Raw genomic sequence first — 21,658 nt, 5'->3', positions numbered from 1 at the left:
CTATCACAGATATCAACAGCATGAGTGAGGACAGATTACACAGACAGTCAAGATAATGAGACACACTATCAGGGCAGGGAAACAGAATCTGAAAGACAGAAGACAAAAGTAAGTACAAAATAAAACATGACAATAATACCATAAGACTCGACTCCAATTACTACAACGATGTATGTTAGCCTTTCATCAGTAGCTCAGTCTGTAGGGACTTGGGTTGGGAATCGAAGGGTTGCTTAGTGCTGTGCTCATGATGGATTCATGTTGGGTCTTTGTAGATAATATAACAATGAGTAAGGTCTTTTACCTGCTCTTTTGTAAAGTGTCTCGAGATAACATTTGTTATGAATTGAAGCTATACAAGTAAAGATTGATGATTAGATCCCTTCAATTGGAAGCTGTACCCATGACTGAGTGACCTCTGGTACTTCCCCTCATTACACACTTCCTGGTTGAATCCTGTTCTCTCTATGCACATGGTTGAATTCTTTTCTGTTTGGTTGTTTGTGTTGTCATTTTATCCCCCTCTTCTCATCTTCTTTGCCTCTGCCGATGTCTACATCAATTTACAGTGTTTTGTGTGTTATTAATCCAGATATTGTGCAATGGGGGTTTTGAACAGTATGGCCTTAGTTTTTGTTAGTGCCGAAAGCTTCATGTTGAAAATGCCAAAATGAACACGAAGGTTCTCCATGCAACCGTTTGAAAGATGCATGCACATCTTGTGGCTCGGCCATGTCACGTTGCTACTGTATATTACTCTTCTTCTTTGTGTGTTTTGTTGCGTCTACTCAGATCAACACTACTCTATTCTCATGGACACAAACTTTCAAGTGCCCCTACAGAGGTGTAAATTTAGGATGTTTGGATGTTCTGTGTGGAAGATTTAAGATGTGAAGAAGTAGGAGTTGTAAAGGTAGGATGGGTAGATATGTAGAATGTATAGGCGTAGGATGTGTAGGAGATGTAGGATGTGAAGAATTTGCACTTTTTTATGGACCAATAAATCAACTTCACACAAAGGCGTCAGTATATTTGATATATTTAATAAATTAAAGCAGAGGTACAAAAGAACAATGTACATATCGTTACCCTCCTCCCCTCCCCTCTTTGTGTAATTTGTGACATACTTTGAACTCAAACTGTTCCAGGACACCCCCCCCATTAACACACACATGCTACATGTCTGCAGGCACCGCGGGTCAGACTGAAGGATTAGACTGAGATAAAGTGAGACACAGAGTGAGGGTGATGATGATGATCATTGATCGTCTCATGTTAAAACAGAAGAGGGAGTAATAACAGATCAAAGAGTCTGTGACTGAACTCCTGATCAGTCCCATCAATGAGTCATGGATCAATACATGAATGATTGCTGTGATGAGGTGAATGGGGGAAGTTTTGGATGTGACTGTAGGTCCATTATAAGTGCACTGAACAGGTGGACACACACACGCGCACGCTCGCACACACACACACGCGCACGCTCACACACACACACACACACACGCACTCACACACACACTCACACACTCACACACAAATAGACACAGGTGTATAACTGTTAATATGCACATCTTGATTAATATTTTTGCACGGTTATAGATAATTTTTCCTTCAAACACTCAGCTGCTATAAATGCTTCAGTCACATGAACCCCTCACCCCAAGGGTCACTTAGGACACCGAACCCCCCCCCCACACACACACACACAATAAACACAGAGTGAGTGCTGGAGGAGCGCACATGGACACACAGAGGGCCTGATTCACTAAGAGTGGATCGCAGCAGCTCATAGCGCCAACTATTGTTCATCATTTTCTCCCTCTATCTGCTCCACCTCAAGGTCTAATTCACAAAGCATATAGCTCTAATGATATTCAGACACAAACACACAAAGTGGCTGTGCTCCGTGCATTTTGCTCTCGTTTTGTGTCCGAATGTAGAAAGAAGCTATCTGCACCTCTACTCTGCACGGAGCTGCACTCTCATGCTTGCGTAGCTCAGTTGTCCACATTAAGAGGATGAGCTAGGAGGACAGGGGAACTTTAATGAAACTAATGGCTCATTTATGAGACACAGTTTACTCTGCAGCACAGTTAGGGGATCATTTAACCCTTCACACGTTTTGTGAATTAGACAGTGTCTTTTGACTCATTTGCACAGATTTAGAGGGCGCAATAGTTGGCAATCCTTATTTGAATCAGGCCCTGAGTCTTTGTTCACTCTGAAGGCATTTATAATAAAGAACAAGGTCACAGACATGTTTTGACATTTTCATGTTGGTCCTTTTCTTCACACCATCTGTCAATATGTGTTTACATTAAAATTATATACTTATTTAATTCTGAAATTATGTCAAGTAGCTACGTACAACACCACTACCATTTCATAAGCTATCACCAGGAAACAGCCAAGGAACCACTGACAGATTCAGGGGGCAGCATGCTGGGAGCGCTGCTCTTTGAAGAGGAGAGAGAGGAAGAAACGGGTAAACGAGGGTATCTGTTGGTTCCAGGTGTGTTCAGTACAATCAGGTCATGTGATCTTCACTAACAGTCTGAGTTGTGGTTCAGGTGTGTCAGTACTCTGCGGCGTACTCTGTCCCGTGGAGTCCTCTGCACAGCAGTGTGAACTCCTTCACAATGTCTTTCACCCTCCTCTTGTTCACACGCTCTCTGAGGGCAGAGCAAGAGAGAACAGGTAAGTATGTGTAGGACTGTGTGTGTATGGTTCATTAGAGTAAGATGAGCTGTGTTACCTGAGAATCTGCTGAGAGAAATGCTCCTTCTGTTCTGTAGTGACACGTGATGATGGGAAACCTGCAGGCTGCAGAGCCTCCTTCAGCCACATGGCGAGCAGCGAGAAACAGTGTTTGTTCAGACAGAACAACACCTCTGCAAACTGATCCATCAGACTCCGAGAAGCCCCGCCCCCAATGCCCTGCAGAGGATGGCAACAATAAACATCAGGTACTCTGTTAAAATAAAAATGAAACTTTAACTTGAGGTACTCTGCTAAAACGAAAATAAAAATATTTTAATAGCTAGAAACAAAAAAGGTCCAGTTACACCGGCTAGGACTTTGAAGAGTAAACATGTTAAATGGCGACTTTCAGCCAAATGTGCTGTGGTTGCCGGATATTATGTGTCCTAATGAATGCCTCTTTGTTTAGCTTTTCATTGAAGGAGCAATATGTAACCCCAACAACTAGCGTTTAAAATGGGTACTGCAGTCCAAATTCAAAACATTGGAGAAAGCTGTCTCCCCCTCCTTCCTAGAATCAATGTGCACAAAGGTTGCCATGTCACGTAAAGCTTCACTTTAACCTGCAATTTCCATGTGGGCAGTAATGGAATTACATGGAGGAGGTGATTAGGAGGAACGCTCTGCCTTATCTTAAACTCAGTGGTTCTTTCTTATTAGACTTCTGGGCGGGTTATGGATTGGCCATAACAAACAGAGGAGACTGCCGGACAGATCTGTTGAACCTAAATGTGTAGAGAGGGTGAACTCAGAACATCAGAGAGAGGCCCCTGTCTGGTCTTCAACTCCCATCTCTAGAGGAATTTCTCATGCACTCTAGGAGGTTTGGCACATGCAGTCCGAGTGGACGACTTCCAGACCCTCTATAGTGGGAGCGGCTGCTAGTAGGGAGGCGTTGGATATGGACTTTCAGTCAGCCTCAAGCTAGTTCTGGCAATTAGACAACTCAGGAGGGGAAGGTAGGGATTGCCTTAGGCTGTTTTCAGCAGGGGTGGAAAACTGCTGGCCTGGACTGATGATATCATTTGGTGGTGGAAGGAACACTGAGGAAGTCCTGAAGCCAACCAACACGTCCCCCGAAAGTAGGCAGGTTAAAAGATCTGTACTTTTATACTTGTATGCTGAGGTAAACAAAAAGCTCCTAGTGTGGATGAGATTCTCCCTGAGATGCTGAAGGATCTGGACATCAGTGTCTCGTGTACCTGTGGAATGGCAGACCAGGATGATGGTCCCTTTAAAAAAAAAAAAAAAGGTTGTGTTTCGACTGTTGGGGTATTACACTACTCAGCCTCCCTGTGAAAGTTAGATACAGGGAGCAGAACAGGAGACTCCGGCGGCATGTCAAACCTCTGAAACAGAAGGAACAATGTGGATTCTGCCCGGCAGTGGGACAGCAGACCGGCTCTTTACGTTAGCAGGGCTTCTGTGGGAGCAAGGGAGTTTGCTAAGCTTTGAGATCACAGATACAAACAGCTGAATGAGTTTCCTCTGCAGGATGTCTATGCTCAGCCTCAAAGAAGAAAGCCAGATGAGAAAGTTCAGGCCTCTGAATAAGATCCTCCCGGGCCCCTCCCTTTGGAGGTCTGCCGGGCATGTCCAAAAGAGAGGAGACCCTGGGGAGAGCTTATATATCTCATCTAGACTGGGAACACCTTGGGATGCCCAAGGAGGAGCTGGAAAATGTTGTTAAGAAGAGGGATGTCTGGGTAGACTTAGACTGGGTCACACTGGCAATCTGTACCGTGCCGTACTCAAGCATGATTGGCCCCCTGCTGCCCCATTCCCCCACTGGCTGGCACGGCCCGCGGTCACACTGCACCAGGATCAACCCGTACCTAAGCACGATTACCTCTTGTACATGATGTCGTAATACAGCACATGCATGCTTTATGTTATTATGAAGCGTGCTCAGTTTACAAACAGGCGGACTCGAGAAAAAAAAGGGACGCGCAGTCGAGTCCGTGTCTGCACATCGGAGAACAACACAGAGAACATGACAGCTACTTTACTGACTTTGCGGCCTATTTTAAGTCATTTTGAGTCATTTTAATCAGATACAGCCATAAATAAATTAAAAAATGAAACAGATGCGAGGCCGAGACCGCAGCCGCACATCGGAGAACAACACAGAGAACACGACAGCTACTTTGTGGCTTATATTGAGTCATTTTAGTCAGATACAGCCATGCAACTCTGGATTTCTCCATAATGAAGGCTGTCAGCGTTGTTTACCCGCATGCTTGTGCTCGTGCATGAAGGGTACCTTCCCGAATCACACCTCTCTGAAGTGTGCAAAAGCCAAGGAAGTGTAATGTGCCTGAGCACGGCATGGAGCGGTCACACTGATCAAACGAACTGGACTTTAGGGTTGAAGCGTACTTGGGCATGGTACGGATTGCCAGTGTGACCGCGCCCTTACCCTACTGCCACAGCGACCTAGCACCGGAACCTTTTCCATCAGCTACTTGATTATACCGTAGTAACAAAGAAACATTAATCATGAGGGACTCAATTAAACTAGACAAGAAGAGTTGGTGTGCCACGGTTTCTCACCTCCAGCACAGCTGTAATCAGCAGCTTCCCATCTTCCTGCACCACTCGAGCCAAAGGGGGAACATCTGAGCAGTGAGGCAACAACTCAGTCTGAAAAGACAAGCAGACAGTCAGCATTTTTCAATGACGAACTTAGGACAGGTGTGTGTTGATGTGTGTGAGCACACTCACAAAGAACAGGCACGTTGACTTAACAGTCGGAGCTTCAGGAAACTTGAGTGACAGAATTCCTGAAAAGGCCAGAAAGATCAATGAGAAACATTTGCAATCTGTTCTCTGTACACATTGTGTGTGTGTGTGTGTGTGTGTGTGTGTGTGTGTGTGTGTGTCACTCACCACAGTGAAAAACTGCTTTCACGTCCAGACTCTCAGATAGAAACAGATCTGGTTTGCGTTTGAGGGCCTGCGAGCAGAGAGAGACATTAAACCCAGAATGTTTCTGAGGATTTGAACCAGTCACTGCTGCATAACATCCTTCAAATACTGCAGTAACAGACAATAGTGCATTATATATTACTGCATTAACAAATACTGCATTAACAGATATTGCACTAGCAGGTACTGCATCAACAATACTGCAGTAACAGTACTGGCTCGGCCTGGTAGTTGGATCTGACAGCAGTAAAGCTCTGAGGACTGATCGGCCTGCCAGTTTATATCAAAGTAAAACAGAGACCCTCCGATGATCGGCTCAGCAAGTCTAATGAACAAATATTAAAAATCAAACTCAAGTCCAACTGAAGGTAACAATGGTTTTCTTTTAGAAACATTACTTTTCCTTGTTTCTGGACTGGATTGAATATGCAACAGAAATGTGTAATAATAACATGTGCAGATAAAGAGAAATACAAAGAATCTTATAATAATGAACTCATTGAGGATGGAGGAGAGAGGGAGAGAGATGGAGGTCAGATCTATCCAAAGATAGAAAACAAAGGAAGAAGAATGAAGACAAAAAGATCAAACAGAAGAGCCATCAGCCAATTTGTCTCCGCTGATTAATATTAGTTGAATATTAATTCATTTGGGCTCTGATTGGCTCTGGGCTGGGATGACTTCAGAGGACTAATCAGTCACCTGAGACCACAACGTCGCATCATCATCTCATGGAGAGAATCACAGCGATTGAAATGTGTCATCACGATGCTGCTGCTGTTTCTCCTGATGTGGAGAAAGAGCTGTAGAAATATAAGAACCTCTAACAGTGGACAAAATAACCACAGCTCTCTGAGCAGCCTTCATCACTTCCAAAATCATCATTTGGCTCACAGGATTGAATAAAATTATATTTTGTCTCACTTTACTGGTAATCCAAAACACGTAGAATCTTAGTTACAACCAGAACTCTCAGTTTGAATAGCTGACTCTTTTTTCAGTGTTTCTCTTGAACACTGACAAACAGTCTGGGCTACTTTAATTGGACTTTTTGCTAAGTGTTTCAGGATCTACGGCTCCATTGCTAGCCCTCTTAGTTAAGGTACTAGGCACAGGTTAAGGACAGAGGCTCAACCTGAAACATACTTTGCTCTGCTTGTAACTCCTGAGTGGTCCTCCTATACCCAAAAGGACAACCATGGTAGATGTCCATTGTGCCTTTTAACACCTGGGGGAAGCGCTGACGGATGATGTTGCAATAATTGTTGCTGCATGCTAACAGCAGAGTGAACTACAGGGTAACTGCAGGCTGACAACAACATTACTGAGGCTGTCCTACCTTATTGACTGCAAACCATCTCTCTTACCTGCTATCACTGATGGTTAAGAACTGCTATTAAAGACCTTTGATGGGTGGAGGCCTTGATTTGCTAATTAACCATCAGGTGGTAACCCACTCATGAGGACGCTCTGTTTCTGTTTGTTTACTGTATTTGTTTCTAGCAAGGAGATCAATAGAAATCACAGTGACAGGTTGTGTCAGCAAGGCTGATAAATCCACAATAAGCCACCATTCAATTTATCATATCACAGCTGGTTGTAGATGTTTCCCTTTGAAGAAGCTGCTTTCTATGGTTCTTTTTTTTTAAATGCTTTCCTCCATCATCAGCCTGAACAGCTCCAACCTTGTGCAATACACATTGAGGAACTCCAGAGGTGCTGGCCAAACCCAAAGATTCCTCCACTTCCTGACTGCTTTATAACACACTACTTCATATGGTCCAGCCAAAATTCTATTATTGAAATTCCCATTGCTTGCCTGAAAAGCTTGCCTCTTGATTAAGCCCACTGTGACCACTGGGCCAGGAACTTTACTACTGATTTGGAGAATAACAGACAAGAATTTATTTTTCCAATTAAGAAAATGAACCGATTTGATGCAAAAGTACAGTCATTTCTTCAGAATTAGTTTTTTAATTAATTTAATTCTTCCTCCTTCTCTTCCTCAGTTGGCTGGTTGAGCTGTTTTCATCCTCACTCTCTGTCACTCTTGCTCAACTCTCATGGTGATTTACTTTTATTTAAATCTTGACTTTTACCTGGCACCAGGGAAGAATCAATTAGTTGACCAAAGTATGTCCGACTTCTCTACAGAACAAGTTAACAAGTGTCAAACTGGTTGTGTCCAACAGTGAAAAGACGGAAAACTTCACAGCTCTGTACAATTTGTATGTACTCTAAACTTAACTCTTGGTACAAATGGGAAGTACGCTATTCCTCTAGCTTATGGTGATATCTGAAGACAGACAACAGCATGACTCCTTCTACAAATGTATGCTGTTTTATTTCCGGTCAAAGCGCGGCGCAGGAACTGTGTAGCACGCTCAGAACACCTAGGCCAGTAATCTTTTGGAGGTGTTTACATGTGAGAGTAATTTGACCTCCAACCACATCTAGTCGTATAAGTCCTCCTTTGAAAAAACAACAACTTAGTGCAATTTCAGTCTGACTAACATGTTTACATGGATTTTTAAAGTCCAGTTTTAGTTACACTGACACAATAAATCAGCTTTTTCAAACTTCATGTTAACCTACTGATTGGGAAAAATGAAAATTTTAAGAATTACTTATACTTATTAAACTCTGACAAGCGACTCAGCATTATTATTTAATTAAAGGCTCTTTGTGGTGAGGTGACTGTTAGAATTAAAGTGTTTGACTGGACGGCTTCAAACACTCTCCTCATGTTTCATTCCACCGCCTTGCCTGTCAGTAATCAGAACAGGAGGAAGAAGAGGGAGAATAGGACAGAGAAAGAGGAAGAAAGAGAGAGAAACCCAAAGTGAATGAAATAAGAAACAAAAACACACCTGAGCTTGGAGTTGCATAAATGAATCAACAATATCAGGATGATCCCTGGGTCCTAAAATATAATAAAGATGAAACTTAACAAATCATAAGAGAAGAAGAATAATATACAAACAGCAACTGAATAGATTCAACAGTCATGTGGAAACAAAAGAGAACTCAAAAGTATTTCATTGAAATAATTCACACGTGAGTAAGGAACGAAGGGGAGGGGGCGGGGCATGTGAAGCTTTGGCAGAGTCTTTGAAGAACAGACCAACCAAAAGAAAACAGGCAGAAGACAAAGACATGAGTCCGTCTGGAAGAAACAAAGAAAGAAGTAACGAGAGAAAAAGAACAAAAGAAACAAACTAAAGAGGTTTGGACAGAGTGGGAACCCAGGAGGCACCTCTGTTACTGTGACCCTTTGAAGGAGGAGGGACCTGGACCGGACTTGAACCTGACCCTGAACCTGAAACTAAACCTGGACTAACCCGCTGGATCTGAATGACCACCTTGGACCTGGAAGAACCCCCAGGTAGGGCTGTCACAGGGTAGGAATTCCCACAGCTGTGATTCAGGGACCCTCAGGGGTCTGCAACTGGCCCGCCAGCAAGAATATTTGGTCGAGGATCAATGAGTGACAAAAACATTCCCTATTACTATTTGGGAGGTGAGACCTCAAATTGGATGCGTCTCCTTTTTTCCCCCGATTTTTTTGGCGCAGATTTTACAAATTGCATCATTCAAATTAGCTGGTTTTCCTTTTTCCATCTGGCTGAAAGCCGAAATGTTCCTAATGGGCAAATTTACATTGGGTTCAGGTACCACTGCAGTTGCCATTGTTTCAGCCTTAACATGGAGGTGGGGTCTAGGAGACCTCACGTGCAGTTGTGACCATTGCCTCCATGCTTCATGGTTAGCTTGTTAATAACGCGATAATTCATTTTTGTGGTTATTGTGACAGCCCTACCCCCCGACCTGAATGAACCCCCTGGACCTCCACTCCTGGAGGCACCACAGGAGTCAAGCTTTAACCAGCTTGTTTCCTGCCTTAGAGGGGAGGAGTCCTGCAGAGGGTCCAATCAGAGTTGATCTTTATGATCCCCCTTCAAAGGTGAACCCTTCAGTTTGAATAACAGTGAAAGACCAGAATCAGTATCAGGATGAGGATCAGGATCTGGACCATCCTGGTGCTGGACTCAGACTACTACTGGATTTTGAGCTTGTTTTTAAATTATGTAGGAGGTTAGTCCAACAGAAAACAAACGTTTGTAGTGAGCGCCCAGCATTCCTGGTCCCACAATCCAAACAAGATTCCTGCTCAGTACCCACCCGGAGAGGATACAGAGCGAGTTCAGAGGGCAAATAAGACCCTGAATGACCCTGAGACTAAACTGAGAGGAACCTGCTCAGAAAACAAAGAGTTTAAAGGCGAGAGGAGAGGAGAGGCAGCCTTTACTGAACCAGACAAAGCGGGGAGGGGGGAGGTAAAAGGAGGGGAGGGGGGGGTCAACAGCGCTGCTACAAGGACCCAGATCCGTCGATCTGGATCATAACATCTAATTCAAGTTTGTGTCACACAAAACCTTCTGATATATTCTTCATAACATCAAAGTCGTTTATGATACACATTTTAACATAAAATTTTAAAACATTCTCAAAAATGTATTAATTAAAACCCCTCTGATAAAAATTAAAATTAATACATTGACTAGACTAGAAAAGAAAAAATATAAATTATAAATATAAATTAATAAAGAAAAAATAAACTTGACCTCTGACCTCTTGTATACCGTTCAGTGACCTCTGACCTCTATATTTCTTTCCATCATAATAACAGTGTGAACACTGTTTCACTGTTGACTCCACAGTTTTAACACCTGCGCAGGACTCTGAGAACCAAACATGATCACAACATTAAGCCCCTCCCCCACTGAACCCCCTACCTTGCTGGAAGATGGACAGTGTTACCGTGGTAACCAGCTCAAACAGAGCCTTGATTGGGGGGAAGTGATCCGTCTCACTCGCAAAGATGTGCACCATCTGAAATAGCAGAGACTTGACTCATTAACACCATAAAATACTTTGAAAAATAAATCAAAGGTCTGTGGCAAACAGAAAATAACTTTACTATATTTTATTGTGAGCGAACAACGCGTTTCGCCCTTAGCTTCCTCATGTTTGCCCAGCACAATCACAGGGCATACACAGGTGTGTTAAATACAAATTCTCACATGACCAAGCATCACAATAAACACTATGTGTGTATCACTAAAACATTCTTTCTGCGGGTGCACCTGTGTGTCAATCAATCTATATTTGTATAGCATGAAGTCATAAAAAATGTTATCACAAGCAACTTTACAAGAGTATGTAAAAGACCTTATTCTTTGTTATGTGTGTATGTGTGTGTGTGTGTGTGTGTGTGTGTGTGTGAGAGATTGCGTGAGTGTGACACTGTGTACCTCTGTCTGTGTGTGAGTGTGAGTGTGTACCTGTCGTGTGAGGTCGAGGGCAGAGCTTTGAGGGATGGTGCTGTACATTTGTCCCAACATGTCGCTGAGCTGAGAAACCATCGGAGCGAAGTCATGAAGAAGAGTTTTCACTGACTTCTCAAAGATCGCACACACCGCCTGAGAAACACCATGACAGCAAAGCATGACATCACGTGAGTGGTTGGTTAAAAAGACATGTTAAAGGATGTGATTTCACGTCGATGACTCACCTCCACTACCTGCGAATCGTTGAGCCACTTACTGAGCACGCTCTGTATGAGAGCGAACACCTGCTGTAAAACAACCACCACCTGTAAACAAAGAAGACCTCATTAACATCCATCCATTATCTGTACTGCTTATCCTGTTCGGTGTTTGCATGGGGGCTGGAGCCAATCCCAGCTGTCATTGGGCGAGAGGCGGGATTACACCCTGGACTGGTTACCAGAACAGGGCTGACATGTAAAGACAGACAAGCTCCACTCACACCTACAGGAAATGAATAGCCATCAATTAATCTAACAAGCATGTCTTTGGACTATGGGAGAAAGCCAGGGTACCCAGAGAGAACTCATGCTGCACAGGAGAACATCTCCACACAGAAACGCTCATTTCCAACAGGAATTCAATCAAGGAACCGTCTTAACCACTGCACCACTGTGCAGCCCAGATCTCATTACATACAAAGTAAATAAATATACACAAATGTAATTCTAGAAGTTCACACAGTCATTAAACACTATATTTACAAGTCCATACATGAAATATAAACACACTGTAGATGATGATGGGAGGGAGAACGTCTCTGTGTGGTGTGAGAGGAAACTAACCGGGTTTGGCCCAGGTGGAGGGGGAGATGTCTTAATAGGTGGGGCTGATCCGTCAGCTGATTCGTCATCCTGCTTGCTGATGTCGAGTGTGGTGAAGAGGTTGGACAGCAGACCCAGGATGTGGATGATTGCTAACTTATTGGACGGATTTGGCTGAAAATTGACAAATAAACAAATAAATAACCAAACGTCAGCGTAAATCAATCTCGTTTAGTCATTGCGTAATAACTGATCAACGCTCAGATTTTCTACATGATAAACACGAAAAAACAGACGAGTGGGTAGCTCTCCACGTGCTGCTCACAGAAACATGATCAATAACACTCTAATCAATCACTTTCATTTGTGTTTTTTTTTTGAGAATTAACAAAGCAAATTATAATGTATGTCATGTCACATGCAAGCCATTTCCACCAGGGGGCACCGTTTGTCCACTGCAGACAGAACCTGATCTGATTGTCTGACGTAATGCTAAAACATTCCAGAGTCAAACAGGAGAGGACGGAGTGTGTGTGTTTCTATGTGTGTGGTTATTTTACAGACGCTAAAGAGATCAGTAGACAAAAGAAAACTTAATTATGTTTATTTTAATCATCAGACTCTCCAGCACCTCAAAACAAACTGAATGACCTACTGTTACAGTGTGTGTGTGTGTGTGTGTGTGTGTGTGTCAGATCCAATCTGGTCCTGCAGAGAAATGTTCCTCTGCAGTGACACCACACAGACTCACAGCCTGCTCCTATTGGCCAGAATCCAATCGTGTTAATGTGTGTGTGTTGTTGAGTGTGTTTTTATGTCTGTTAGTGTGTGTGTGTGTGTGTGTGTGTGTATGTGTGTGTACCGTCTCGTCAGCCAGTTTCTCCAGCTGCTGGATGTACGGCGTGATGAGCGAGTGCAGGTTTCTTAAGATTTCCTCCACAGGCAGAGCAGAGAGCAGGAAGCCGAGTGCCTGCATCAACCACATACACTGACTGGTCTGCAAGATGAGAAGAATGCTTTGTTAACACAGTACACACACACACACACACACACACACACACACACACACACACACACACACACACACACACACACACACACACACACACACACACACACACACACACACACACACACACACACACACACACACACACAACAACAACACACACTCATCATCATGAGAGAGTCAGACAGGATGTAAAGACAAACTCTGACCTTGTGGATCTGCTTGATGAGAACCTCCTGCAAAGGAACCAGAATCAGACGTCTTTCAGAAAAACTAAAAATACACAGATTTTCTAAAAATAACTCAAATAAACCAGTGACTGTTATTTCTGGACAACAGGAATATGTGTCAGATGTAAAAAAAACAAAAGTTTAAGCAGATTTTCATTGGCTGTCCAAGTGAAGCACGATGTTAGTATCAACAGGGCAATAAACAGGTACACCTGTGTTCACACACCTGTGAGACGGCCACTATGTTGGAGGCGAATGGAGGGAGGTCATATTTACACTCCCGACAAATCTTCTTCAGTGTAGAAACGGAAGAAACAGAAAGATCCGGATTCCCTAAAGCCTGCAGCACCAGAGGCAACACACTGCTGAGCATCACCGGGTGATCGGCCAACCACTCCGCCAGAGCACCTAAGGTGGTGGGGATTCATCAGTTTTAACTTTAGATTAATCAGTTTTCATTTTTAATTCATCACTTTAACTTTTCTCACCAATGGTGAACATGACGGTGTCGGCGAGCTGCACGTTGTTGATGGTGATTCTGGGGATGAGTCCGATCAGACCGGGGATCACGTCAGAATAATTTACATCGATGGTTTCTGCGATGGACTGGAAGCCGTACAGCAACGCTTCAGTGTGCTGTCAGAGAGTCAAAAACACATGTGGGTTAAATTAATCATTAAAATTAAAATAAAATAAATGTTTTATTTAATCATATATCTTACTGTTCCATAACATTTCATTCATAATTGTAATCCATTCTTAATAAATGACACCCTCAGTGTTCAAACTGAGAGATGCTCAGGGGACAGATTTACCTGCCAGGACGATGGCTGCTCATTGGTCAGCAATCTGCCCAGTTTTTCGTACAGGTTACTCAGAAGCTCCGCCCCCAACATCTCATACACGTACATTAGTGTGTCCGAGATGTCTACCCTGAAAACACACACACACACATGTTTATCATGCACAAAAAATCTGCTCTATAACTGCATATATTTAAACATGACACACACGCACACACATGCACACTCTCTCACCTGTAGATCCTGAACTGCTCCTTCTCGTCACAAGACCAGGACTCATACTCTATGTCTGAGGGGAACTGAGCTTTATGCAGCAAAACGTCCACCAGCTGGAAATAGACAGGCCTGTACACCTGCAGATAGATCACCTGTTTGTCCGACTCAAAGGACATGATCTCATCCTGAGGGGTAGGAAGGAGAGTAGGAGCATCATCAGCATTATGGTCATCATCGTCTTTATTATAACCATAATCTTCATCAAATATGAACGTGTTGATGTGTGACAGGTTAAACTGAATTTGATTTCAGACTGATTATAGATGATTGTTTTTGATTTGTAGCTACAGATTAGAGATTACCTGTAGTGTGTACCAGAAGGTAAGTGTGAGTGAGCTGGTGGTCTCGTTGACAGGGTAGTGACCGGGGATCCCTGTACAGAACATGATCATGTTGACTAAAGCCAGGAAGCTCTGCCAGTGATCCACCTGCTCCAGCAGAGTTCTGCACACGCACACAGGTATGAAGGGGGACAGGTAAACAATCAATAACATCATTCATGAGTGTGAGGCATGGACGAGGAGCAGACAATCAGTGTACACACATACCTGGAGTGGTTCTCTCCCAGCGTGACAGCTATGCGACAGATCCCGTGGCAGGTCTCCATGTCTCCGCTCTGGACCGCCTCTCTGAGCTGATCCTGCAGGGCCAGAACCTGAGGAACCAGCTTCAGCAAGGTGTTCACATATCTGAGACACACACACACACACACACACACACACACACACACACACACACACACACACACACACACACACACACACACACACACACACACACACACACACACACACACACACACACACACACACACACACACACACACACACACACACACACACACACACACACACACACACACACACACACACACACACACACACACACACACACACACACACACACACACACACACACACACACACACACACACACACACACACACACACACACACACACACACACACACACACACACACACACACACACGTTAACTTTTTTTGCCCATAGCATTCGTGCTACAGAGGTTGATAGTCTTGTAGCCCAAGACAAAAACTTGTATTATGATATATAAAACATCTCTAAAACCAACAAGTAGTGTATTTTATCTACAATACACAAGATCCAAACCAGATAACATTTTCTTCATTTGTCCATAGGATTAAAAAGCATAAACAGAGACTAGAGAATATTTTTTACCCCCACTTTTTTTTTATTTTTTATTTTAAATATCAGCCCTTTTTTTAATCCAACAGCATTGTGTGATGACGTACAATTCAATAGTCAAGGCTTATAATGTTTAAATAAAAGGCTATTTTATGAAGGGAAATGTTTCAGCTACTAAAGAAAATATTGACACGTTGTTTGTGTCTCTCATAAAAAGGTTAAACAGTATTTCAGTGATTTTACTTTATTATTTTGAGGCTGGCTAGTCTCCAGAGCACTGTTTCCACAAGGACTAATTTAGCTGCAACTAAACCTGAGGGGCAAAATGATCAATGTATTGATTAAAAATGAGCCACTATGACTAAGTCCTTGTGTGTTCAACTCTTAGCAGGCTACGTTGAAGCTTCTAACTAAATCTGTGGTTTGAAGTTTTTATTTTCAGACCTCTGAGTTATGTTACGTTGCTAAAGCTCAAAAACCCCAATTTACTGATACGGCTGCTTCAAAATAAAAGCATCTCTAGGAGACAGTAATAACGCACACATACACATCCGTGGATCTGTAAGGATCGATAAATCTGATGGTATTTATTCATGATTGAGATACATGGGGGATTTGGAGTGTGTGATATGCATTGTTTAAGCTAATATATATCTTAACTGTTGTTTTTACAATGTGCAACATGGTGTGAAAGGACAGACTTCTGAGCATGCGCGAAAAGAACACATGCAGAGTCAGACAAATAACTTGTTTCATCATCTGCAAATTAACCACTGCACAGTAGAGGTGAGGGAAAAAAATCGATACAGCACAGTATCGCAATATTTTGTGTGGTGATATTATATTGTGTCATGGCGGCCAAGTATCGATATTTTTACTATGATATTTTAGATATGCGTTTTTAATTTTTAACTGCTGAACGGGTTGCACAATTCATTTTGAACAAGTTGCATTGTTAAGAATTCATGTTCAAGTTGGATTAGACTGAAATACCAACAGTTCACATTGTGAGGTGCATGCACGGTTTACAGGGTTTTACTTTGATCAGTGTTGGTCTGTCTGTGGGCTTGACTCCCCTTGTGTAGAAATAAAAAGACTGACGTGAGATGAATAGACTGAGATTTTTTTCTAATTTGACAAAACAGTTCTTGATTTCGTTTAGTGTAGTCGGCATAATATGCAGTTAAAAAGCTTAATCGCAATATTTTGTATCGCAATGTCTCGAGCATCGCGATAATATCGAATCGTGGGGACTCTGGTGATTCCTACCTCTAATGCACAGAATACGAAGAATATGAAAAGCTTCGACAGTAAGACGATCACAACGGAGCAGCTAACAATCAACAAACTTTGGCAGTCATTCAGCAAAAAGGGCAATAGATGGCAAGAAACAACAAACGCTGTCACCAATTATGTTGCAAAGGATATGTTGCCAGTTCAAGCAGTCGAGAGAGATGGTTTCAAAAACAACCTTTTAATACTTTGGACTCAAGATACAGCCTGCCAAGGCTAGTTTGAAATGCTGTCGTAATAGTTTTGATCTCAAGTCATTTTACTCGAATGACTCAACTTTAGGTTAATGAATAAGACCTGTTTTTAGTTGTTTTTATTAATATCATTACCACATCTTATATACTATTAACCGGAGCGAGCTAGTACATCATAAGTCTTTAACTTTTTTGTAACATATTTTTGAGGGATGGAAAATATCGTCAATTATCAGTATCTGCAACTCCCTATTTGTTGCAGTAATTAAGGGAAAAAAATGTGTCTGACTTGTTTTGGTTTATATAATTCAACATTACTATTCATTTTCATGTGCCATCATAAACTTCTCAATGATTGGTACAAATATCCACTGAATTAACGGGATGATTTTGAGTAATAAATCAGCAGGTAACCATCCTTCCATTGGTCATATTAATGTTATCAGAAAATGAATCCAGTCCCTCTTTAACAAATACTGACCACTACTTGAAATAAGTATGAGCTCCCCATGGGTTCCTGGACCTCACAGAGACTTACACCTGTACAAGTTTCAGATCAGACACCTGAAAGAGCTGCTTCTCTGACCAATCAGAAGTCTCCGTTATACTCAGCTCAAGATTTTATTTCTGATTGTTTGATATAAGTTCTTTGGGTGGATGTGTGTGGACACTCCCCCTCTCTCCTGATATTAAACACACTCTGTCTCCCTCTTTAACCCCCTCACCGGTTATTACTGCAATACAGGGAGACTGGGGAAATAGGTTGCCTGGCAACAAGATGAAAATGAACCAATAGCATCGCCTCAAAGAGGTAAGCAAGAGAGAGAGACAGACAGAGAGAGAGAGACAGACAGAGAGCGAGAGAGACAGACAGACAGACAGACAGACAGACAGAGAGAGAGAGAGAGAGAGACAGACAGAGAGAGAGAGAGAGAGAGAGAGACAGACAGACAGAGAGTTGAAGTGAAGGTGAAGCAGCAGTTTCTGCAGATGTTTAAAGATGGAGGCTGTAGTTATGGAGGATCTGCTCCTCCTCCCCCTACCCACATGACATCAGTGTGTGACTGGGAGCAGAGGTTTACTCCCTCCCCTCCCCCCCTCTATATGGGGGGGTGTAATGGGGGCCTGCCATTCTGAATCCACCAGGACATGATGACATCTCTCCCCTGCTCTGTTACCATAGCAACAGCAGCCAACCGACAAACGCTGCTACCCCCTCGCTGTTATCATACCCATGTTACATCCTCCTGATGCCCCTTCGCCCCTTCACCCCCCCGATGTTCAGTTTCATCTCCACCTTCACTCTCCATATAAACAAGTGAAACCAGTGAAGACATGCACCACATATTGATCATATTGGTCCTCACACTGGTACATACACACATCTGCACTGACCTCTGGGAGTCGGGCTGAGACACAGCGTTCACAATGGCCTCCACGGCAGTGTCGAACAGCTCGGGGTCGGGCAGTGCGCTGAAGCAGTCGTGAACAAGGTCCTCGCTCTCGTTCAGGGGGACATCCAGCAGCACCCAGGACGACAGGCAGCGCAGCACGCGAGCCTTCACTGCCCCAGGGCTGTCCGTCCTCCTCAACAGCTGCTGCAGCAATGGACACACCGATCCCCACTCTCTGCCCAGAGCCCCCCGAACCTGCAGAGAGCAATAATTAAGTCAATGTGTGCACCATACATTTGATTAATGAGTTTACTCATTCTGACATCACCATGATGGCGCCAGTAAGATACACTGCGCCCTAGAGTTGTCGTTTTGTTAACTGGTTAACAGGTAGGAGCTACGCTAAAGCCTGTCAGCGTACCTGTCCGTTCATGTACAGGGGGCGGGGTTAGACCTACCTGTCCCTTCTTCTACCTAGGGCAGGGTCAGACATACTTGTCCCTTCCTGTACTGGGGACGGGGTCAGACGTACCTGTCCCTTCCTGTACTGCGGCAATCTGCTGGTCTGGAACTCCTCTGGCAGGACAGTGAGCAGCTCCAGGAGAGCGAGGCAGCGAGCCCGTCCATCCACCCCTCCCCCCTCTTCCTGGAACACTCGCACCATCTCTGCCACGGCGCCTGGCCACGCCTCTGGCATAGTGTTGAGCGCCAAAGAGGCGAGTGCCACACAGAGGCGGGTCAGAACCATCTTGGAGCCAGAGGAGAAGCAGGCGATCTGAGAGAAAAGCTGAGTCTTCAGAGACTCGTACTGATCTGACGGGATGTCCGACCAATAACGAGAGATCTTTGTATATAGAGCGCTCGCCCCGAAGTACTGGATCTCTGGAACCTGGGGGGTGAAGAATGAGAGATTGTGTGTGAGAGTGTGTGTGTTCCCATGTGTTTGTGATTGTGTCCGCGCGTGTGTGTGTGTGTGTGTACCTTCTCTGGGCTCAGGAGGGCCCAGCAGAACTGCCATGCCTGAGGAGAGACCTGAGCCTGCATTAGCCACTTCTGGGCCAGGTTCTTATTTTCTATGTTTGGATCATAGTAGAGCTGATGGAGAGCCTGCAGAAGAGGAAGAGGAGGAGGAAGTTAGAAAAGGAAGAGGAGTTAAAGAAGGAGAAGGAGTTAGAGCAGGAAGAGAAGTCAGAGGAGGAGTTCCGGGAATATAGACCAGCACTATACACAAACTCACACAGTATCATCCAAACCTGTACTGTCAGAGCTTATATCAGTGTGTTGTGTCATGATGCCTCTGCTCCATCTGAATCCGCTGATCAACAATCCTCCTTCTGTACTTTGTAAGCAAGGAGCTAATGTTTCCTTCAAACTATTAGTTTAAGTTAGGTAGTCAGCAATAATGTGGAGCAGAGATGTACAACATACATACATTAATATAACATACTGGCAACGTGCTGCTTTTATTTATCAGATTGAACAAAGAGCTGTTTGTGTGACGCACACCCACACAACACAGGCAGTACAAGGGACCATCATCCCCATCAACACACTAAAGCCTTTTTCCTGAGTGTGATTTCACAACACTGCCCTCAAGAAGCACCTACCTCATCATGTCTTTATACATCCATATTGATATATTTACGGTGTAACGTTGGTCACTTCGCCCCCCATCTGTCATCTCCATGACATTCAGAGTGAAAGAGGGACGTAAATATCACACTCTGAACGGGCAGGCTGAGTCAGTCTTATCACGCACGCACATTTAGATTTTTGAGTTTGACTCATGTCCCATCTGTTTACATGGAAGAGGCGGAGCTTACAACCTACACCACAGCCAGTTAGCAGGGGGAGCTGTGTTTCTGTTCTGTCAATATCGCAGCTCTTCCAGCTAATACTTACAGCACAAACATGTCAGCATCATCATGGAGATATTTTGACTTCATCTTGTCTAATGGGAGGAGGCTGAGGGATGCTGTCCATTTATATTTACATTCTGTGCATATTATTATTTATATGTACATAGGGGCTTCAGTGGCATGGAAACATGTGTTTGCATCGACAAAGGAATTGTGAAATAAAAAATACTACCAGCACCCCACCCAATCTCCCATCCTCAGAGACTGAGGCACCCAACAGGGAGTTCATCAACCTGCAACTCAAACACACACGCAGCATCTTCAGAGCTAACATCATCACTCAGGACTCATTCAAAGACGTCGGACATTTGAGCTTCATGTATGTCTGCACACACACTGACATCACCTCCAAATAGAAACACAACATGTAGAGCTACCTTCACTGTAATAGCTGCTGTGATCACACACACAAACCCAAACAAACACACACATACACACCTTTTCTACGTTTTCAACGGTGAAGTCCAGGGCGGCCGGTGTGGTCCTCCCCGGTGTGTCCATGTCTCCGCGGACACGGAGCTGTCAAATGATTAGAGAGCAGCACGTTCAGCCTCCGGTAAACCCCCCGGTAACGATAAACACGACACGGTTTTACAAAATAATGTTATTTTACCGGAGCACGGTGTTCGTTAGCCACCAAGCATCACAGATATAACCATGACACGACAAGCTAACCGGGAGGCTAACATTGGCTAACGGACGCTAACCTGCTATTAGAAAACACTGTAGCAACAGCTAGCGCCTCAATGCTAACAGCTAACGAGCTAACGATGCAGAACATGTAAGGCTGTTCTAGCACCGACTGTAGCCAAACGAGGCGGAAATATTCATTAAAACATCGTGTACACGGAGTTAAAATATTACTAACTGATAGCGGGCCTGCGTTTAATCAGGATGTGGGTTAGAGCATCGACATTTCCAACCTTTCAGTCGGCGGCGGTCTGACGGTCTGACGATGCTCGGAGACCCGTCACCGAGCTGATGCTGCGTTCACGCTCTATGGGGAAAAAAACATTCCAACCAACTTGTCAACTTCCACCCAAATATTTAACATTATAAATATAACCTGACATTTAATTTGATATAACCACAAGACAAGCACCTAAACAAGACAACTCTCTTATTACGTTTTCATTAGATCATTATAATAAGTTTATTATTAGTCTTTACAATAATTTTTATTTACAGTCTAGGGTCCTAAAGCTCTATCATTAGGTCAAATAACTGCTGTTGCATAATGTGGTTTTACTGTGGCTCTCTCTCACATTAATAACACTTGAATCATTTCTCCCTCTGTCCAATTAAATGTGATTCTGACATGATGAAGCTGCAGCACTGATGATGATGAAGCTGATTAAGATGATGAAGACTCATTGCTTGGTCACATGTCCTTTTAAAAGTGCCCTGTACAAACCTCTTAATAACTTACAATAATATATTTAATCATGTTATTATCATAATGATCTCATGTAGTTTTTTTTATTTGCTTTACTTGTATGTAAAAGGAGACACTGACTGAACATGCAGG

At 43.5% G+C, this 21,658-nt stretch overlaps 1 protein-coding gene across 3 annotated transcripts; it reads right to left on the bottom strand.

The window, feature by feature from the left end:
* Nucleotides 1-1,027: 1,027 nt before the first annotated feature.
* Nucleotides 1,028-21,127, bottom strand: LOC132959377 (importin-13-like). Of its 3 annotated transcripts, none has more exons than XM_061032334.1 (23): nucleotides 21,054-21,127; nucleotides 20,569-20,649; nucleotides 19,193-19,318; nucleotides 18,744-19,100; nucleotides 18,213-18,466; nucleotides 14,712-14,852; nucleotides 14,466-14,607; nucleotides 14,122-14,288; nucleotides 13,900-14,017; nucleotides 13,573-13,720; nucleotides 13,311-13,492; nucleotides 13,064-13,090; nucleotides 12,708-12,842; nucleotides 11,867-12,019; nucleotides 11,267-11,347; nucleotides 11,037-11,174; nucleotides 10,488-10,584; nucleotides 8,562-8,614; nucleotides 5,653-5,719; nucleotides 5,488-5,546; nucleotides 5,317-5,406; nucleotides 2,759-2,940; nucleotides 1,028-2,675 (listed from the first exon to the last, which is right to left on the bottom strand). In XM_061032334.1, the coding sequence occupies exons 2-23, from the start codon at nucleotides 20,629-20,631 to the stop codon at nucleotides 2,579-2,581; spliced, it is 2,877 nt and encodes a 958-aa protein (XP_060888317.1). In that variant the 5' UTR covers nucleotides 20,632-20,649; nucleotides 21,054-21,127; the 3' UTR covers nucleotides 1,028-2,578. The 3 variants fall into 3 exon arrangements, 2 of the variants coding, with proteins under 2 accessions (XP_060888317.1, XP_060888308.1); XM_061032325.1 differs by having other exon boundaries at nucleotides 20,744-21,111; XR_009666983.1 differs by lacking the exons at nucleotides 1,028-2,675; nucleotides 2,759-2,940; nucleotides 8,562-8,614 and having other exon boundaries at nucleotides 5,327-5,406; nucleotides 20,569-21,111.
* Between the last annotated feature and the right edge of the window lie 531 nt (nucleotides 21,128-21,658).

The sequence above is a fragment of the Labrus mixtus genome, chromosome 3 (assembly GCF_963584025.1).
Source record: "Labrus mixtus chromosome 3, fLabMix1.1, whole genome shotgun sequence".
In the NCBI taxonomy this organism is placed as follows: domain Eukaryota; kingdom Metazoa; phylum Chordata; class Actinopteri; order Labriformes; family Labridae; genus Labrus; species Labrus mixtus.
Note: the sequence above shows the minus strand (reverse complement) of the source record. Positions and strands in the feature narration are given on the sequence as shown.

Bases quoted from the DNA above. Each gene is read 5' to 3' on its own strand.
- LOC132959377 (XM_061032334.1), bottom strand. From the start codon at position 20,631: ATGGACACACCGGGGAGGACCACACCGGCCGCCCTGGACTTCACCGTT. The intron at 12,843-13,063 runs GTCAGAGTTTGT...CTCATCTTGCAG, and splicing joins TCATCAAGCAGATCCACAAG to ACCAGTCAGTGTATGTGGTT. The intron at 8,615-10,487 runs GTAGGGGGTTCA...ATTATATTTTAG, and splicing joins ACTGTCCATCTTCCAGCAAG to GACCCAGGGATCATCCTGAT.